Here is a 20639-nt window from a genome sequence, read left to right as displayed (position 1 = left end):
CCATCATTTATGCATATTTATGTGTTCGTGTAGGTATAATATAGGCAATCTAAGCATCACAGTTTACCTTTAAAAGATTCCCTTGTAGAAAAGAGAATGTCTTCATCATTAACTTTCTCCAGTAAATTGAATGACTCTATTGCTTCCAAAGGGCAACATGAATTGTTTCCCCAAACTGAAGCACTAACTAGATTTCTCCCATTACCATTATTTCTGTTGAACTGGCCTTAGCTGCGCCAACTGACTCTATGGGAGGTCCCCTTTTTGCCTTGAAACTTTCATCTGTGTAGTTTAAAGTTGTTCTTGCTATTTATTTGTTGATTTTTCTTTTTTACTGCCTAAGGAAAGTTTCCAGTTAAAAATTAGGGTTTGCAGAAAAAAGTAAAAAGTAATCAGGAGCACAGTCTCCTTCTTTTCCAGTCGTAACACCATAAGAATACCCTGCAAAAACAACGCAGAGTGTAGCATGAGTTATAAACGCCGTCTGTTTCTTACGTGTGAGTCAGAGGCCACTGCCAGGCCACGTGGTCCGTTTACCTCCTGCAGGGAATCCCTCCCCTTTGGGAGTGAGGTGGTGGCACACGGACAGAGGAAGAGCTAGCCCAGTGCCTAGCACAGGCACGGTAGGCATAGCACTGTCGCTCGCGGTACAAAGAAATGAATGCTTCAGATTCCTAAAATGTGCTGCTGTTAATTTATAATGTCTGATAACTGCAGAAATTCAAAATAATTCAAAGGTTAAATATGGTGGCTCTACCACTCAGCCAGTAGTGCCGGCAGATTTCGAGTGACACCGAATAGCCTGCATTTCCCAGGAGAGCAGCACCCACCCACCCAGTTCCCCCACCCTCCCTGGCCTACACGGGGAGGGTCCTTCACACCCAGGCAGAGGGCAGACAGCCCTGCCTGGTGGCTCCCAGTTCTTGCACGTGAAGTGTTATCTTGCTACCCTCTCGTGTGTTTTGTTGGAGCACTTCCTTCAGCTGCAGAACCCTGAGATGTTCTTTCCACCCCTGGCTGGCCCTGGTTTTCTTCTCTGATTGATCCTCATTCCAGGATGGATTCTGGCCTCTGACAGGGCCACCACTCAGCTCTGCTTCCATCCCTTGCAGAGCCTGGACGTGGGAACCTTTATTCTCATCACCTAATTGTAACAGGCATTTGCATCTCATGTGCTCTTTGCCAGATGCCCTGTCTCAGGGCTGCCGACTTTAGTTCTTCTCCCTTCCTGCTCATGTTGGCCCCAGCACATCCAGCCCTAGGGAAATCCAGCCCCAGGGGAATGCACCGTTGGTTTCCACATCTCCAAACACATGAGGATGCTGGAGAGAGTCACCCTCCAGGGAAGGTGTAGCCGAGGTGCAGTCTCCATCCTCAGTGAACACCCCAGGCAGCTCTGTAATGGTGTGCGCCCCCATCCCTGCACCCCCGATTCTCCCTCCTAAGGCCTCTCCAGCCCGAGCTTCTCAGTGGGTTTCTCTCACTTCCCACTTGGTAGCCCCAGAGGGTTCCTCCCACCCACCCCTCAAACTTACTCTTTCCTGCCACACTTGGTCTGATCATTCCCACTGTGTTCTGGAGAAATTCTCTTTTCTTTTTTGCTCGAATTTGTTGCCTTATCCTCTTTCCCTTCTTTCATTATAATGTTAATTTATTTGCCTTTCTAATGGTGATCGCCATTATTTTAGAAAAATGCTCCAATCTCTTTCCTCTTAAATATGACAAAAAACAACCAAGACACCCACAGGAGCGACTAACAGATACCCTTGGTTTCTGCCATGTCCAAGAATGCTCCTATTTCCTGTTGTGATTTTAGGGACCCATTAAACGATGCTCTGAAGTTCTTCTGAGTTTTCAACCAACGGAGTCAACACGTTAGATCCTGGAGTTGGATCTGATCTGCATAGAGCTTTGTGGGGAGCAGGGCAGAGGCTGCAGGGGGGTGGTGAGGGGTTGGTCTTTTTGTTTCAGGGGCATTGCGACCGAAAGTCTCTCCAGGCAGAGGCAGGAGGTGAGGGGAATGTGACCCCTCTGTCTGTCACCTTCTGGTCCTGGCAGACTTGCTGAGCTACAGCAATCTCAACTCACACCCTTCAGGCCCTTCCCATCTTCCCTGCCCTCACGCCCACCACACTGCTCTGCAGCTACTCTCCCGAGTACCACAACGTCTACTTATAGCCTTCAAGGACTGATTTCCAGTCATCGCGTCGCCTGTCTCCTTAGAAGGGTTAGCATTGTTTCCTCGAAGCTTCTTAGAAAGTTTATGCTGCACCAGACTTAGCTGGTTCATGCTTCTGCATAAGCATCTCCTAAATCCCCAACTTCTTGCCCAAAGCTGGTCTTTGAGCCTCGGTGATCCCTGGAGATTCTGTCCTCAATCCCACGCTTTTCTAGAATTCCCACCTATTCCAAAGTTTTAACTACCTCGGCCCACACCATGCCCCCACCCTCTGAGGACCAATTGCAGATCTGGTCTCAGCTCCATCTGTGATGGTCACTTCTAGCTGGACACTCCCTGGGGCACTTCTGGCTCCCCAAGACCCAAGTCCTCTCGGGATCTGGCCCCTCACCCAGGCTGCCCCTCCACTGGATGCTCTTCCACAAACCACTGGGGAGGCCCAGCTCCAGTGTCTCTTCTTCCGAGGAACCCTCTCGGGTCCTTCTGTCCAAGTGGCCTCCCCGGGCCCTCTCCCCAACCACCTTGCAGCTGCCTTCCTGGCAGGAATCGCAATTTGTCATCACCTTATTGATTATTTAAGCCAGTTCCATGTCTGATCACACAGATCTTGTCCGTTCCTTGCCTGGTCCGTGTGCAGCAAATGTGCACCAAGTGAATGCACAGACACGGCTGCGGGTGGGTGGGTGGATGGTCTCCTGTCTGCTACAGGTGGCTCCCTGGTGTATGAGCAGACTGATCCTTCAAAAATCCGAATGTCACCATGTTCTTCCTCAAGTCTTTGCAGAGCATCCCACTGTGTGCAAAGGGGGTGAGAAGCACAAAGCCAGGTGGCAAGTGTGAGTGCCACCCATGGAGCCTGTGTGCGTGCACACTGTGACCTGAGCAGCCAGGCCATCACCTTTCTGTGAAGAAGTCAGAAATTTGGATTTTCTTCTGAAATCTAGTTGGTTTTTTTTTGTTGTTGTTTTTTTAATGCTGACAATTAACTGTTCTTAATGCCAAACGAATCAGCACAGACGGGACTAAACATCTCATTGCTAGAGGCAGAATTCAGCCAGGGCTGCCAGTTTTCAGTCTCATCAGCCCCATTGGTTGCTTCGGGACCTGGCCCTACCTTCCATCCTCCAGCTCTTGTTCCGCTTTTGTGACCCTGCCTCTAGGACTCCCGCCCCGTCCCACTGCCCCTACACTCTGTTCTCTGGCTAACTTCAAATGCCTCAGGAGTCCCATGTTCCCACGAAAAGCCCTCCTTAGCCCTCCACGTTTCTCCTCCCCAAGGGTGCAAGCACGTGTTCCTCCCTCCCTGTGCCCTCCACCTCGTGCCCCTCCTTTGCACTTCTGTGCCTCCCTGGATGGTGCGGTGGTGCGGGCCAGTGCACTGTTTGTTTTCCAAAGTGTCTTTTGAAGCCTAGAAGAAGAAGATGGAGGCTTTGGAGTCAGACAGAACTGAGGCTGAATCCACGACAGCCCTCGGGGCACTGACTTGTCTCACCAGTTCTGGCCACCGCCTCCTCCTCCTCCTCCTCTTCCTCCTCTTCCTCAGCAGCATGGAGGTCACTAACTGCCTGACCCAGAATTCTCACAACCCCCACATGATGGTATTAAGAGGTGGTGCCTTTGGATGTGACTAGGTCATGGGGATGGGGCCTTCATGGATGGGATTAGTGCCCTTATAGACCAGGCTCCCTCGGCTCCTCTACCATGTGTGGACACAGTCAGAAGACGCTGTCCGTGAACCAGAAAGCAGGTTCTCACCAGACACCAAATCTGTTGGCACCTTCACTATCGACTTCCCAGCCTCCAGAAATGTGAGGAATAAATGGGTTTATAAGCCACCCGGTTTATGGTATTTTTGTTATATCAGCCAGAACAGACTAAGACAGTGGGTGAATAGTTTACCTACTTTCCCCACTAGTTCATGAATTCCTTGAGAGCAGGGATAATGTGGGAGGCTCCTTTGTGTGCTTGGCATCTGGTGCCTGAAACACAGCAGAGACTCCATCAATGTTTGTGGAAGGAGTAGGAGAAGGAACATGCTTCAAAAGTGATGTTGTTAAACAAGGGAAAATGTGCTGTTAGTTGTATCCAAGAATTAACAAAGAACGAACAGTCACACAAAATAGATTTGTAAGTTTGAAATTGAATCTGTTCTAAAAGTCTGTAAAATCTTCCTTTTGATCCCCCATCTCATTTTGCTCCCATGTCTAGCCGTTGTTTATTGAGTCAGTTATCAGAGGCAGTGCAGTAGATCGATAGGGTACTGGAGGAATCTGGAACATTAAGTCACGTGCTTAGTAATGGATATGTTTCAAATTCATATTTTTCCCCTGTGCCAAAATCACTCTTAAAACAAATTTATGCATTTAGAGAAATACCTTAACAGCCTTAATGCATTAAAATATTAATCGTTAATAACCATATTAAATGATTACTGTAAGGCAGTGTAATAAATGTTTAATGGTCGATGCTTAAAATAGAGAAGCAATAAAACTTGCCTTCAAGAAGCTGGCAGTCAAATTGGGAAAACAATAAACTCATGAAAGGGGGAAAATTATATTTTCAAATTAATATTGTGCAAATTGAGTTTGTGAGTTCTGAGGGAACTATGTGCTTGCATGTAGAGGAAAAACTTCAGTGGGAACTTAGAACTCCTAAATGAGGCTTAATAACTCAGCATGGGCATGTGCAGGGATGTCATCGTATTAACACTCGGGGACTTGCGTGTTTTCCTTCTCTGGAGGGAACATTCTGCATCCCACTGGGTTCTCCCAGTGAACCCTATGGAGTCCCCATTCTCTGAGATTCCAGCCATGATCTCATATGGAGGCAAATCCATTTGAAATCCACAAGTGATTTCCTTTTATCATTGTTAATGAGCTGTTATAATTCTAGTTAAGAAAACTCTTTTGGTAACAATCTTAAATTCTACTGGTTTGAAATACGTTGATGGTGTTACCCAGGCATTAAGTAGACTCTTGAGGTCTTTAAAATGCAATGATTAACCTTCTAATGATTAAAGATAATTTACTTGGAGGAAGAAAATCTCCTCTGTCCTTAAGTCAAGGAGAAATTATTTCTGCTTGTCCTGAATAGAGGTGCTTTGTGGAGCTCAGCTCCCCAGGAGCAGCTGCTGACTCCCAACAGCCCGAGCACAGCCAGGCCGGGGTGACATTGCTGGGCTCTGTTCTGGGACAGTGACAGCCTCTTTGGCAGGGTCCACACAGAGGAGTGCCCAGAGGCATGACTTGTCTACACAAGGTGCCTCCTAGACTGACAACATGGGCTATAGCTAGAAATTCGTAGGTGGAAGTGGAGGTCAGAGGATAAGCAAAATAAAGACATGCAGGGACTGAGAGTGAAATATTGTTGGGTAGCAAAACTAAAGTATTTGTCAATGAAAAGAAGAAGCTCTGTAAAACCAGAACAAAATTAAGATTGCACAGTCAGCAGCCTAGCTGTGTGTTTTACCAAATAAGCACTTGGAGAGAGACTTACAAAGGCGTGTCTTTGTGAACAGTGGGTGCTCTTCCGTGTTACAAGTGCAAGGCTGGGGCCTGATAGCCAGCTCATTAAAGTTTAATGAGCTTACACTCGGTTCACACTCAACTTTGCACTTGCATGTCGTGTGTGGATAATGTCGAGTGGATAATGAGAAAAAAGCAAGCAAGTGCAAAGGGTTAAACTTGCCAGGGTGATGAGCTGTGGATTGGAAGAATGTCTGATACAGTCGTGTGACATGTGGCACAGCACAATGAGATGCCCTTTTCTAATTTTCAGGCCGGATCAAACCTATGAGAAGGCTTCGGGCAGACTGTCCGTGCCATGTGGAGTGGACGTATTTGCAAAATTGCATTGCAGACCTATTCTTACTATCTTCATTGGTCAAACTTATTTTAAACAGACCAGCTCCATGTGTGCCATCTGCCTGTCCGTGCACCTATGGGAGTCTCTGTTACCTCCAGCTGTGACACCAGGCGCAGGGAAGAGTCCTAGTGGCTATTTATAACACACCAGGGAGATGGGCGACTCCACCTGCCTGTCACCTGTAATTCCCCAACAGGGAGAGTGCACTGTCCTCGCTCCACAGAAGAGGGCTCTGCGGCTCAGGTGGGCTGGTCACTTGAACAAGGGCCACACCTGCTGTGTACCTGAACTAGCGTTTCAAAACAGGTCCTACCCTAGAGTTTGCGTCTTTCCTCCTTCATGGGCTCCCAGCCCCATGGGTATATACAACCACGAGTAAGATGTACAACGTTTGGGGGATGGACACGCTTGAAGCTCTTACTCAAGGGGGGTGGGGGGACATAGGCAATATATGTAACCTTAACACTTGTACCCCCATAATACACTAAAATAAAAAAAAAGAAACACCGGCATCATAACTATCCTCCATCTCTCTCCTAATGTCCTGATTTATGCACGAGCTGCTATGGAAGAGGGATATTGGGACTTTGGAAAAGGTTGAGAGTCTTTCCTTGATTGTTAAAGTCTTGCATAAAAGATGCAATACAGTGGGAGTATGAAACCCAAAGCTGAGGAGCCTGTGGGGTAATTTGATGCAGTCCTTCATGGGCGTGAATGTGTGTTCAGTGACACAGAGAATGAATTGTCACAGTGCTCTTTGAGAATAGCGTCATGCTCTGTCCTGGTCATTGAGCCGCGAGAGCCTGAAAGTTAGCAATCCTCAGAATCCCTTCCAGTCTTGGGCCGAAGCTTCTCTACTTGCCAATAAGTCGTTCATAACCTTTGGATTGTAATTCGCACATTTAAAAAGAGAATGGATGGATGATGGACGGATGAGCTCTTCCTTCCTCTACCAAGATATTATGGGGCTAAAGGCACAAACTGTGTACACTGAGTTACGGGGAGATGTAAGAGATAAATCCACATGAAGCAGGTTTGCCTCACTCTGGAGAATAGAGCATGTCATGTAACCTTCACTAGTGCTGATGCAAACAATTGGGAAATGGTCCAGTGGTCATTGTCTAGGCATCCCCAGAGCGGTTTCCTAGTGACAGTGTTGGATCCCTCCTGATGACGGGCCCGATTATTGATATCACTTCCTTTCACTCTCAAAAGCGTCCCAGTTTGGACCATAAATCACATTGTTGTCTTGTTTATGAGATACTCAGCTCTACGTGTTGCAGTGCATTAGCCCCTGTGTCATTCTATTAAATCTCTGGCTTTCCCCCAGGTAGGGGGCTCACACATGTGTTCCCTTGTTGCCACGTGCTGGGGGGTCGGTTTTCCATGTCTCTGTGTTCTCTTTGCCCTGTCCCAAGTCAACTCAGGAGACAAAGCCGGAGACAACATTCTGATTTCCTTATTCTGTTGTATCATACTGGGAGGAAATTTGATTAAAAACTGAATGATATTGTAGCTCAATATCTTCTTTCGGTTAAATATTACATGATTTTGTTTTAGTCTTTTAAAATATTTTATAGGCATTAAAATATTTCTCAGATCTTTGAATTCAATTTAATTTTCCTATTAAAAAAACTTGCAAGTTTTGATTTATGATTTTGCAGATTAAATGATTAATTCTTCAAAGAAGTGAGTCTATACTTTTAAAATATTATCAGGAAAAAAAAAAGAACATGGCCAATAGACATTATCTGCTTTAAAAAGTTCAGGAATATTCATTAAATTATTTATAACTAATTGAGCTTTGGGAATGTGTGATTTGGCAGAAAAGGAGGAGGCTTTGTGCTTAGAATGGAATAAGAGAACAAATTAGACACCAAAGTCTTTGTCACTTGGAGCTAGAACATTTATACAAATGTCCAATTAACAAAGCTCCTATAAAAGTAAAGAGATGGAGAGTTCTAGGGGCGAGCCTTGGGCTTGTAGGGCACATGCCAACATAGAGGTGGCCATTCTCATTTAGGGAGAAGCAAGCATATGCCCCATGGCACAAGTTGTTTCTATATGAGTCAACAATCCACATAAATAATACATTTTCAACGGGTCACATTCCCTTCAAAGAAGGAATCAAATGTGGTGGAACTGAATTTCCAGTCCCACTGCTAGGGTCTTAGCAACAGCCTTCTTCCCGCCAGGGGCTCAGTGAGCAGTACACCTGCTGGTGGCAGGCTAAGATTGTCACATTGTTGTGTAAATGTCACCCAGGGTGTGTTTGGTCCCACCCCAGCATGGCACCCAGGAGTCTGAATCATAAGCTTCTGTTTGAAGCTCTTTGGTCTCTCTCCAATGGCAGTTGAAATCCAAACTCCTTGCTTGGGGCTCCTGGACTGGCCCAGCCTTCTGCCTCCTGTGCTGTCCATCCCAACACTGGCTTCATTCCATCCCCATCCACCTCAGGGTTCTCTGTCAGGCTGTTCCTTCCCTTTGGGTGTTCTCTTCCCCTGCCTGTGGCTTGGTGGCCACCTCCTACCTACACGCCCGCCCCTCTGGAGGTGGTCAGTAAATTCCTGATGCTAGAGGGGCGCTATGGCTGGCTTCCAAGGCTCTGTCTGTAGCGTGGTCCTGGCCACCATGTTTGGTTCCAGACCTGCAGATCCTAATTTGATGTGCAGAATGCATAATTAATGAGTTAGCTTGTTAATTAAATACTGGTGATCTGTTTACCAACATGTGTGTTTATATTAATTTGTATAGTGGGAGAGTTGTTTTAAATAAACAGTGGTCTATATTGGGATGCTTGCCAGCCAAGTGCGAGGCACTGGACATCCGTTGCCTTTGATTCTCACAAGGATTCTGTATGTTGGGTATTGTTGTTGCCATTGTAATGTGGGGGAGACAGAGAACATGTGCTAGTAAATAACTCGACTCAGTTCATACAGCCAGCAGGTGGAAGTATTGAGCCATATATACATATACCTCAGCCCTGCATGTATGTGATACGCACACACGTAGACACAAGCATGTATGCCTATAATCTATCATCTCTCTCTTTTGTCCATCTTTCTACCATTTAGTAGAAATCTCGGGAAAAGAACCTTAGTCCATCAATAGTTTTTAAATCTATATTTAATTTAATTTAACTTAATTTAATTTTAGTTGAATGATCTGTTTGTAATGAACACCTAGATGAAATTAGACTTTCTTTGGAAGCCTCTGCAGCACATTTCCATGTAGCCGAGACAATGGAAGCAATGTGCACAGTAAAGAGAGGGTCTAAAATCTAGGAACGTATGTGGAAGTGGTTTTACAGTGGCGGACACCAACAACTTAGGGAACAGAAGACTTCTGGCTGTGTGTCGTGGCTAAAGATTGTTTCCATTAACTCATTTTCTTTCTAGGGAATAGCTTGCTACTTTAGAAACTCAGCATGGCTGTGTTTGTGCTCCTCAAATTCTGATCACCTTTAAACTCAATATATGTATGTTTGCTCATTCATTGTCATACTGTGAAGTTCTGTTAAATAGAAACTATTCCAAGGGACATCAAGAGTAAATCATGAAATAATAATAATAATAATAGCCAGCATTTATTGGGGCCCTACTATGTACCAGTCCATCTGATCCTTACAGCTTTACAAAGAAGGTTCTCAGCGCCCCCAGTTGTCATATGTGATGACAGAGCATGTCGGATGTCACTGGTCCAGCCCTAGCAGAGCCACAGGCTCCATGACTGGCCATTTTCCAGCCTTACTGGAAATGGAAATTATATTTATAAAGTGGCTTTTGATTGTAAAATAATTTATGGTAGATTTTGATGCTAGTAAGATATTTGTACAGTTGGAAAATTGGAATTCCTGAGTGCCTTTGATATCCACTCTTATTGATTTAGACAAATATTTCTATGTCAAGAACCCTTCAATGAGCTACTCAATGATGAAGTTGACTCTTTTCAACATGGTGCACCTGTATAGATGCTCTAGGCATTGGCATAGAAAGAACATAGAAAGGAAAGCTTCATTTGCATGCTCAGCATTTGGTTTTACATGGTCAAAATCTTCTCAAACTTTTTGATTCTTTTCATCTTCTCAACACTTATGATTACTTGTACTTGTCTCTTCTCAGTACTCCCATCTGCATGGTCACTATTATGTAAGTAAAGATATAAAATAAAAAGTCTTATACCATGAAGTGTAATTCTACTTATTAACATAAGATATATTTTCTACAATGCTCTTTAATCCATAACTCAGTATGGTTTATAGAAATGAGGAAAAACAGTTTTTTATGCATATATTTATATCTAAGTTGAGCTATCCTCATGCTTGTTTTTATTCTGAGTTAGTTAGCAGCACACTCCCGGTTCTCTCTGTCCCCTGCACTCATATCTGGTGTAGACTGGAAGGCAATGGCTGATTTCTGACTTGTTCCACTAACTCAGGAGCGACAGGTACTAGTTTGTGGTGAATTGCATTTTAAGAGACAGAACGTAAATAATGAAGGAAAACAACATGCATCTTCTTATCCTGCCCAATGATATTCAAATGTCCCCTACCTCCAAATTTATATCTACAAACATAAGAGATGTTTGTCTGCATAACAATTCTTCCTGCATTTTTATTGTCTTTTGAAAACAAACAGGATGCTGGCTGAATTTCAAGAGGCTCTGCTTTCCAGGAAACAGAGCTTCCCAAGTTAACAGCAGGTCTCCCAGTGAGGGACCTGCCATCAGCCTCAAGGATCAGTATACATTTCCAATTCTCTCTCCAAGACCAACAGGACCTGTATGTGCTAGGGTGTGAATTAGGGAACAACATCTATTATACACTGAACACAAATTCTTTTCTTGTTTGCCCAAACAAAAGGTAAACATGCATTCTATCAAATGAGCATTCTATCAAAACTACACTTTGTCACCTGACTGTAACACTGGTCCAAAGGGTTTGGAGGGGTGGTGGAGGCTCTCTGTGGAAAGAGGAAGCTGCGGGCCAGTCTGCTGACCATCGCTCAGTTTCCCTCTTACCTGAGAAACCTGCACTGGGGGTGGCTCACTGGCATGGATGATGGACATGGAGTGACCCCTGGCAGTCATTTATTGGCACCCTGAGGCTATCGTGGGTGCCATTTGAAATAGCATCTCTGGAGTTGGATCAAACACTTCCTAATAATATTCTTGTTTAATAAGTCCTTGAGTTGTTGGCTTCTTCCTCCCACATTTTCTTCTTTCTGAATAATTCCTGATGGCTCTGAAAGCTGTAGGCTTGTTTTATCTGGTTATTTATCTTCCTTTATAGCTAGTTCTAAAATCCTTTTCAGTCTGTCCCTGCGCTAACCACTCTCAATGGAATGGGCTGACTCTCCACTAAGAGCTCACCGTTTTGGTTTCTAAAACATTGTCCAGAAATCCAAATCCTACACTTCAATATTGTTGGCATATTGGTAATTGATTGTTCTCTTGCAGACCACTATTTTTTAGTGTAGTATAATGGTAAATTTGCAGGTTCTAAGGTCAGACCACCTGGATTCAGGACTTCCCCTCACCCGCCCCTCTCCCATTGCTAGTTGTGTGAACTTGGACAAGTTACTAAACCTCTGGGCTTTAGTGTTCTCATCCATGAAATGGGAAGACTAGCACAGCATCTACCTCTATGTGGGTTTAATGGGAATATCAATGTAAATCACTGAGCACAGAGCTTAGCACAAGAGTGCTGTTCTTATGATAAACCCAGCCTTAACCTGGAAGAAACAATGAAAGACTTTTTCTCCTTTGCAGCTGTTTGTTTTCCTGCTCAAGACCTTCTAGAGACTACAGATAGCACTATGTGGTTTTCATGCCATTTGACCTCAGGCAAATAGCAGATGTGAGTAGTTGTGAGGGTGTTTGATACATTTTGGTAGTCCCTGCCTCACTCCTCATGGGCATGGGCTGGTCACCTTAGTACCAGAATAGACACACTTTGTCCCTTGATCCTTCTTTCTTTATTTTATCCATCTTGGAGAGAATTTGTTGTTGCTGTTGTTGATGATGATTATGGAGGTGACTTTTTGTTTGTGTATTTTTAGTTCAATGTTCAAACTGTAGTCCTGGTTATATAATCCTGGGTGCAGGACCCATTTTAAAATGATTTAGCTTTCTCTTTAGTATTGGAGACAGGAATACTCTTGCACCGCTGGTGGAACTGCAAATTAGTGCAATCTTTGTGGAAAAGAATTTGGAGATACCTCAAACAGCTAAAAATAGAAATACTATTCGACCCAGCAATAGCATTATTAGGCATCTACCCCAAAGAGCATAAGACATTCTATTATAAAGACATCTCCACTCAAATGTTTGTGGCAGCATAATTCACTATTGCAAGGACGTGGAAACAACCCAAGTGCCTGTCAATTCATGACTGGATTATTAAAATTTGGTATATGTTTACAATGGAATATTACTCAATTCTAAGAAATGACAGCGAGCTCACACCGCTTAGATTATCCTGGATTGAGCCCATTATCTAAAGTGAGGTGACACAAGATCAGAATAATTGGCTCCACATGTACTCACCATCAAATTGGTACTGACTGATTATCAATATGGTGCTCAAAGGGTGGTGGTGTTCACCAGGGATTCGGGGAGTGGGGGGAGATAGACCCACATCTGAGGGATGTGGTGAACAGTGTGGAGGGGAAGGGCATACCTCTAACCCTTGCTAGGTAAAGGAAAAGTTATAAAATCTAACCAACATGTAAAAAATAAGAAAACATTTATCAGGTGTCAGGAAGGTGGAACTGGGAGGAGGGGATGGGTATATATATATATATACATACACATTATAAGTGTGATGTGCATTGTCAGGGGGATGGACACACTTGAAGCTCTGACTTGAGGTGGGGAGGGAAGGCAAGAGCAATGTATGTAACCTTAACATTTGTACTCCCATATTATGCTGAAATAAAAATAAAATAAAAAAGAATTAGACATGCCAGGAATGTTTTCTTTAGAGACAAAATATTGTTTTGTAATTGCCCCCTGTCTTTGCTTTTGGGGTCTGCTTCATCAAGTAATTCTCTTTTGGAGACTCGTAGGGAATACAGATTCAAAAATATTTCCTTTACGTTCCAAAAACGTAACTTACAAATATGTAATCTGCTGTTTTGGAAGCATCTATCTCTCCAGGATATTAAAGCATAGTATTAGAGTAAACATATCTAACTTCCATCACATAACCTTTAATACCATTCAGTTTTTTTTTTTCTTAATATCCATTTCAGGTGAAAGAAATAGTGATCTAAGAATATATTTGACAGTTTATAAATTAAAATCAGTTCTTGTCAAAATCTCAGCATATTACTTGATGTGCTTAAATGACTTAACGGTATATTTGACTGAAGGGAAAGGCATAATACATAAGCCATTTAGTATATTAAATGTTACGTTTTTGAAAGTTGAATTAAATTGAAACATTTTGTGATGATAGCAAATATATATATTGATTGAAAATTGGCAACAGTCTTTAGGGACAGAATGGCAGAGTAGTCGATGTGATGCCAACTCCGTGTCAACGTCTGCATTTCAGTCCTTAGGTGAGCCTGCGTCTTACTCTTCGCAGTAATGACTCATCTTGCAGCCAATCACAGTTTCAGTTGTCCTGCCAATAACATGTTTATCGGTACAATCCAATTGCAGCTGGAAAAATACAAGGCCAATTGAATGGTCCCAACAAACTAATTTTCCCTGAAAATGTGTCCTTGTGGATATAGTTGTTGTCTTTATCTTTCTATTAATTTTGAACACCAAGGGTTATTGCCATAATTATCCTAATTGCACCATACAGTTTGGATGCTCGCTGATTGAATGAAAAGCTCTTAGAAATAGAGAAAGGAATAAGAATGGAACCTGGTTATTAGAGGGTTTGAAGGCAAATATTAGGGCATATCTGTGTCTGAAATGTTTTCATTTCTATTGTCAATGATCTCAAATAGGAAGTTAGGAAGCTAACACTTTAAATGCTATATGTAAAATTCTGTTGATAATCAATACTTCCTAAATTCCTGATGGATGTGGTGATTAGGTAAAGGTTTTGCCGTAATTTTGTCATTTCTGAATCCCCATTTTAAGCTAATTATGAGACCAGGAAGCTACAAGGCAATGTCTCTATCTCCATACTCTTCCCTCTTCTAACTGGATTTCCCTGCAACCCAGAAATAAGAAAATAAGAGTCTATTCTCACACTTACATGGTCACCATAATAATGGGATTGCTAAAGCTAATTCCAGGCACTAACTTTATGATTGTATTACAGTTTTCTTTTTTTTTTTTGTATTTTTTTTAAACTTTTTATTTTGAAATAATTGTAGACTGACATGTAATTGTAGGAAGTAATGGAAATTCCATAGAACATTTCCCCAGTCTCCTCTGCAATGTAAAATTTCCAATCAGGAATTTTACATTAATACAACCAATCAACCTTAGTTTTTATGCACTCATCTATGTGTGTGTGGGGGCGTATGTATATTTAGTTCCATGCAATTTTATCATGTGTACATTCATGCAACCTCCTTAGGTGTCTTTTTTTTTTATTTCATCATATTATGGGGGTACACATTTTAAGGTTTCGAATAATGCCCTTGACCCCCTCCCCCAACAAGTCTGAGCTTCAAGTGTGACCAAAGGTATTAACTGATCAGTACCTAAGAGGACACAGAGGAATTACGTTAATTGGGTATTGGGCAGGTGGGAGGTGGAAGGAGGGGGCGGGTATATACAAACATAATAAGTCAGTTTTCATTTTAGTTTCCATCAGTGAAAAAAACATTTTTGGAGTCCTTAGTAAAAGCACATAAATTGTGTCAAAGTCATATGAATGAATGTAAGTAAAGTCAAATAATTTTGTTGTCTTGCACACAAACAGGATAGTAGACTCCTGTATTCTGATCACATTTCATCTCTTTTTTTTTTTTTTTTTTTTTTGAGACAGAGTCTCGCTTTGTTGCCCAGGCTAGAGTGAGTGCCGTGGCGTCCTAGCTCACAGCAACCTCAAACTCCTGGGCTCAAGTGATCCTTCTGCCTCAGCCTCCCGGGTAGCTGGGACTACAGGCATGCGCCACCATGCCCGGCTAATTTTTTTTATATATATATCAGTTGGCCAATTAATTTCTTTCTATTTATAGTAGAGACGGGGTCTCGCTCTTGCTCAGGCTGGTTTTGAACTCCTGACCTTGAGCAATCCGCCCGCCTCGGCCTCCCAAGAGCTAGGATTACAGGCGTGAGCCACAGCGCCCGGCCTACACATTTCATCTCTTTAATCTTGTTTTCTCCCTCTCTTTCCGAAGATTATGTAAGAATTTGCAAATGAAGTCATGCATATTGCTTTGAAATGTAGTGCAAATCTTTGCAGCCTGTTTTTGATGGTGTCAACGTCACGTTCACTGGAGCACTGATTTAGTTCAGGATACTTGAGGGTGGAATCACGCTGATGACTTCCTATCATTCGGAACTTGCGTGTGATGCTGAGCTTCCCAGCAGCGTAGGTCATTAAGCGGCTCACAGGGACTCCCACTTGTCTTATAAGAACCAGATGTTGTCTAAACAAAACCAGGTCTCTTTAGAAGAAATACCAAACAGGTAAGACAAAAAAGGATTAGTACGTGGATGTTGAGATTTTTCTTCTTTCTGGTTGTTTCCAGAACCAAACTTCGTGTCCTCTTACGACATCGGAAATTTTACCTACTTCTTTTTCCGAGAAAATGCCGTGGAGCACGACTGCGGGAAAACCGTGTTCTCCAGGGCTGCCCGGGTCTGCAAGAACGACATCGGAGGGCGGTTCCTGCTGGAGGACACCTGGACCACGTTCATGAAGGCACGCCTGAACTGCTCGCGGCCCGGGGAGGTCCCCTTTTACTACAACGAATTGCAGAGCACTTTCTTCCTGCCCGAGCTGGATTTGATCTATGGCATCTTTACCACCAATGTGTATGTAACTTGAAATAATTTCTTTCCCTGCTCTTTTACTCATTCTGAATAAGTCTTTTGTTCTTTGACCTTTGAGGTTTCAGAGTTGCTCTGAAGGAACTCTTTCGCATTTTACTGGGCTAACTGCCAAAAAAAAAAAAAAAAAGACTTTTCAGTATGTTTCAGTATGAACTAAATGTTAGGCAAATGTTAGACAAAGGTATGTGATTTGTGAGACTCGTATTCGGAAAATAAAGCTAATCAAGAAAGCTTTGCCCTATCTTCAGGAAACAGTAATATCAAATTATTCTAATGTGAATTGTTCCTTCCTGACTTGCCAATGTGTTTGGGGCACTTTCTGAATTACTGGCTTATGTTAAATGTATTTTTTTTTTCTGCACACAAGTTATGCATTTGTACATAATGAAAGCAGTGTTGTCTGGAAAGTCTGATCTATGAGATAACACAATTCCTGCCTCCACCCTGGTCTCATATGAAATGCACATTCTCACTTTCCTGTAGCTGCATTTCAGACCATCTTTCTAGAAGAGGGCTAATGCAGGCACATGTTTTTGTAAATGACAATTATTCCTTTTAAATATTTTTGAAGAAAATATGTATTTTTTCTTTTCTTTTGGGGAGATATTAATACTCCTAGCTTCAGAGCGGTCAGTAATTGGTCTGGGTGAACCCTACGAAGATTTCCATGCTTCATTTTGTGGAGTATCAGTGACCCCACGGTTATTTCTGTCCTTAGCTGGCGTGCTGAGACACAATGGGGGCACAGCCCAGCCCCAGGAATTAAAGAACACATTGAGGCTCTGAGCTCTCCTGTCCCCAACAGAGGCTGTGCTAATGACGATCCCACACTATGGGGTCTGGTTTGGGCCACCTTTGAAATCTGTAACGTGGTGGCTGACCTAATACTTTGGACAAAAGCCAACTACTTGTATCCAAAGTAAAGGATGCAAACCTGGAGGGCTGAGATGTGCTGATAAATGAGGCAGATGACCCACAGTCTTGGTTTTTCTGGAATTATCCCAGTTTTAGAATCCAGGGAAGACTCACATGCCTGGGTGTCACCCTATTGTGTCTGTTCTGAATCCTAAGTATTTTTATTTTTTTATAATTTTTTTGCTTTTATTTTTTGTTGATAAAAATCTGGCATTTATTGCTTTATTTATGTATTTATTCATTTAAATTTCAGCATATTACAGGGGTACAGATGTTTAGGCTATGTAATAAGTATTTTTGATTTACTTTTTCATCTCTTGGGCATCAGGAGCTTGCCCCTGAATCGAGCTTCTGAGCAGTCATGTTACCTGCCTTGCACTTCTTGTTAACCTTTCCTCCCTGCTCTCTCCACTGCCGAGCCGAAGTGTTAAATTTGCTTAAAAATGTGCACTCCATGAAGGTTCTTCTTTCTGACATGGAGTCAGAAAAACAAGGCTAATATGGATGGCCCCGTGCCCAATCCTACTCTACCACAACCATCTCTATTGTTGTAAATCTGGTCTTCAACCCTAGAGGTGATTTTCTCTCTTTGATAAGTTTCTTTAAAAAAAAAAATCAATTTACAGTTTCTGAAGTTGATTTGCTTTCCAAAACCTTATTTAAGAAATAGCACAGGCTGCACAAGATAAATGTTCAGTTGCTCAGTTGACATCAATTTTGCACACAATGGGAGCTGGTCTTACTTAGCTGTTCATTCTCCTGGCTCTGGGTAAGAAACAAAACAAAACAAAACACCAATTTCAAAAGTTATGTAAGTGCCGAGTCTGAAATATTTGAAGATGGTGAATGGTCAATTTAGATAGTCACAAAAGTAAGTTTCAGACTATGTCAGACTGTCTGCTTGTATTGCCAATTCCCATCATGTCAGAAGTCACCCAAACGGAGCATCTCCACCGGCAGAGAAGGAATGGCCATGTCTTCCTTTCTCTCTGGAATACTTTATTCTTACCAAGGCTTGGGGATGAATTTCTGATACACCCCTTTTTATTACAACACATCTGAACACTCCTTCCTTCCGTGTCTCAGCCTCGATCTTCTCAAAACATGGCCACGTTCTTGATGAGATTTGCTTCAAACTGAAAGGGAATGATGAGCAGAGGTAGCTGGTAGCTGGTTATGTCAGTCTCTGAATTAGAAGGCTGCCCGATGCTCTGGCTGGACTTGGTAGCTCAGGGTTTTGGTTGCCTCTGTCCATCCGTCAAGTTTTGCTTAGCACTTGGAGAATCGGGAGAAGGTGACTGTTCTGACCCATTCCGTCCTAACTTCTCCTCCCACCCATCACCGCTGCTGCTGCCTCGCTGGCCCCTGGCTGGGCTCCCTCCTGGGTCTGACCTTGTTTCCCGAGCACAGTTGCTTTCTCGTTCTTACTGAAGGCCAGTCACGTGTTCAAAGCCTAATTCTTCCCTGTACTCATATGGTGACTTATCTTGCTCCTTTCTGGGGATAAAGAAGAGTGCAAAGACTGATACGAATAAACTCATCTTTGGAGTCCACCCCTTTTGCTCTGCAGCACGAGGCCCGTGTGCCTCCTGCCGCCCCCGTCCTTGGTGCCGATCGCCCAGAGCAAGCACATCCCTGCCCTCGAGGCCCTTACCTTCCCATGCGGACATTTAATGCCGTCCACTTCACATGTGACTCTCTAGGAGAGTTCAGAATCCTGCCTGAGGTCCAAGTCCTCTCTTTAGTAGCTGCGTGACTGTGGGCATTTTCTGTGCCTCATTTTCCTGATCTGTGAACTTCCCGTTGCCTCGTAAAGATTAGATGAATTAGAAGCAGTAAAGCCTTTAGAAAAGTGTCTAGCACCTATTTAGCTTCAGTGTTTGTCAAATAAAACAAATATAAGGTAGGTATTTTGTTTTGGAGTTTCTTTGATTTTTTTTCTCTGATGCAGGTAAAACGATTGCTGGGAAATGGAGATGGTATGGTCTCAGCATTAATGTGGAAAGAGAAGCTTCCTCCTGTTAACCCTGTTTCCCCTTTGAGAACCCGAGCTGCACTGAAAATGCAAATCTATTCATCCAAAATTATTTCGCTGTTTCCTTGCTTCGTCAAAGGACACTGATTTTCTGAGAGTCCCCCATTCATGACTTTCTCTGCAGAGCTTGAATTCTGAATTAAGCCTTCAAGATTCCACATGTTAGTGCTAGGTTGTTTTTCTCTCTGACTCTTTGAATTTAAAAATCCCTTTTAAATAGATTTTTTAAAAAATGAAGGGTCAGACGATCACTTTTCTCAAAATACTATAGGCTGATTATTTTTGAAGGATGACAAATAAACACAAATACCTGGGTATTCAATAATAATAATTTAAAAAAGCAAAAACCCAAGAAAATTAAGTGTCCCCTGCTGCCAGGCAAAGTAACCAGATAAAGGGGTCGGGAAGGCAGCCCCACAAGGCTGAAAATCAGCTCCATCCTCTGGAGGAGAAAGTCTTTTTCTTCCATAATTTAAAAGGTGCAACACCCAGCTCTTCGAAATCCCTCACTGCCGCAAAATCTCTCCTGGCAGGATTACCATGCCGTAGCTGCTACCTGGCCTGGTTTCTGTACCAAGGCGTTTGTTCCCCTGCAGGGAAACCACAGGGAGCCTGTTCTCTGCTCCAACTGCATCCTCTTGGGATGTTTGAGAGACGGTAGCCTGGAGGTCTCCAGAAGCTTCTAATTGGAGGTCAGCAGTCGCTGCTGGGCGCTCTGACCGGCCCTCTCCTTTCTCTCCTCGGCCGCAGGAACAGCATCGCCGCGTCGGCCGTGTGCGTCTTCAACCTGAGCGCCGTCTCGCAGGCCTTCGCCGGGCCCTTCAAGTACCAGGAGAACTCGCGCTCCGCCTGGCTGCCCTATCCCAACCCCAACCCCAACTTCCAGGTAATTGCAGGGGTGCAGGGGCACTGTGGGTGAACTCGGGAACTGTGTGTAGACAGGCAGGGCAAGTGGGACCACGGGTGCACGCACCTGCTGCTATAGTCCCCCAGACCTCCCACGGACAGTCCCGCCGGCCCCCTCTGGGCTGCTGTCAACGGACCGGGGCCTTTTGTCCGCGGTGGCACCTGGGCCAGAAAAGGGCCTGTTGTCATCGGGGATGCCTGAGACTGGACTGAAAAAGGCCAGCATTCTGCAGTGCGTCAGGAACCCAGGCGTCAATTAGTACTAATGATGCCGGGCCCTGCGCCCCCAGAATGTCTAATCCCTAATGAATGGCGTTCTAATGAATGGGTGCAGGGCACAGAGCAGTGAATACGCAAATAGGATTAGAGCTCTAATTGGCAAATGTGGCGAGTTTCCCGTTGGAGAACGTAACAGGCAACTGGAAGGAAGGAAAGGAGATGGAGGCTGTTTGTCTATAACCACGGCAGCGCAGGGTGTTCAGCCTGTCAGGGCCTGGTGAGCCCTCGCATCTCCGAGCATGCAGAAGCTGAGGCCCAAAGAGATGGAGCGATTTACCCATGTTTGGTCGGTCAGCGGGTTTATTCATCTGCTTGGGGTGCTGCAACAACACGGCACACACTGGGTGGCTTGAAACAGAGACGTTTATTTCCTCACTGCTATGGAGGCTAGACGTTCAAGATCAGCATATAAGGAGAGCCCTTTCTCTTCCTGGCTCCTAGATGGCCATCTTCTCCCTGTGCACTTGCGTGGTCCCTGGAGAGAGTCGT

The 20639-nt window shown here is 43.8% G+C and overlaps 1 protein-coding gene across 1 annotated transcript in view; it reads left to right on the top strand.

Annotated features, from left to right (window-relative positions):
- Positions 1 to 20639, top strand: part of SEMA5A (semaphorin 5A) — a 453573-nt gene that overhangs the window by 299709 nt on the left and 133225 nt on the right. The window contains exons 9-10 of the mRNA XM_012791124.2: positions 15712 to 15997; positions 19716 to 19851. Coding sequence (XP_012646578.2) covers positions 15712 to 15997; positions 19716 to 19851 — 422 coding nt within the window. The remainder of the gene's footprint in view (positions 1 to 15711; positions 15998 to 19715; positions 19852 to 20639) is intronic.

The sequence above is a fragment of the Microcebus murinus genome, chromosome 11 (assembly GCF_040939455.1).
Source record: "Microcebus murinus isolate Inina chromosome 11, M.murinus_Inina_mat1.0, whole genome shotgun sequence".
In the NCBI taxonomy this organism is placed as follows: Eukaryota; Metazoa; Chordata; class Mammalia; order Primates; family Cheirogaleidae; genus Microcebus; species Microcebus murinus.
This window is presented reverse-complemented; position numbering and strand designations above follow the sequence as displayed.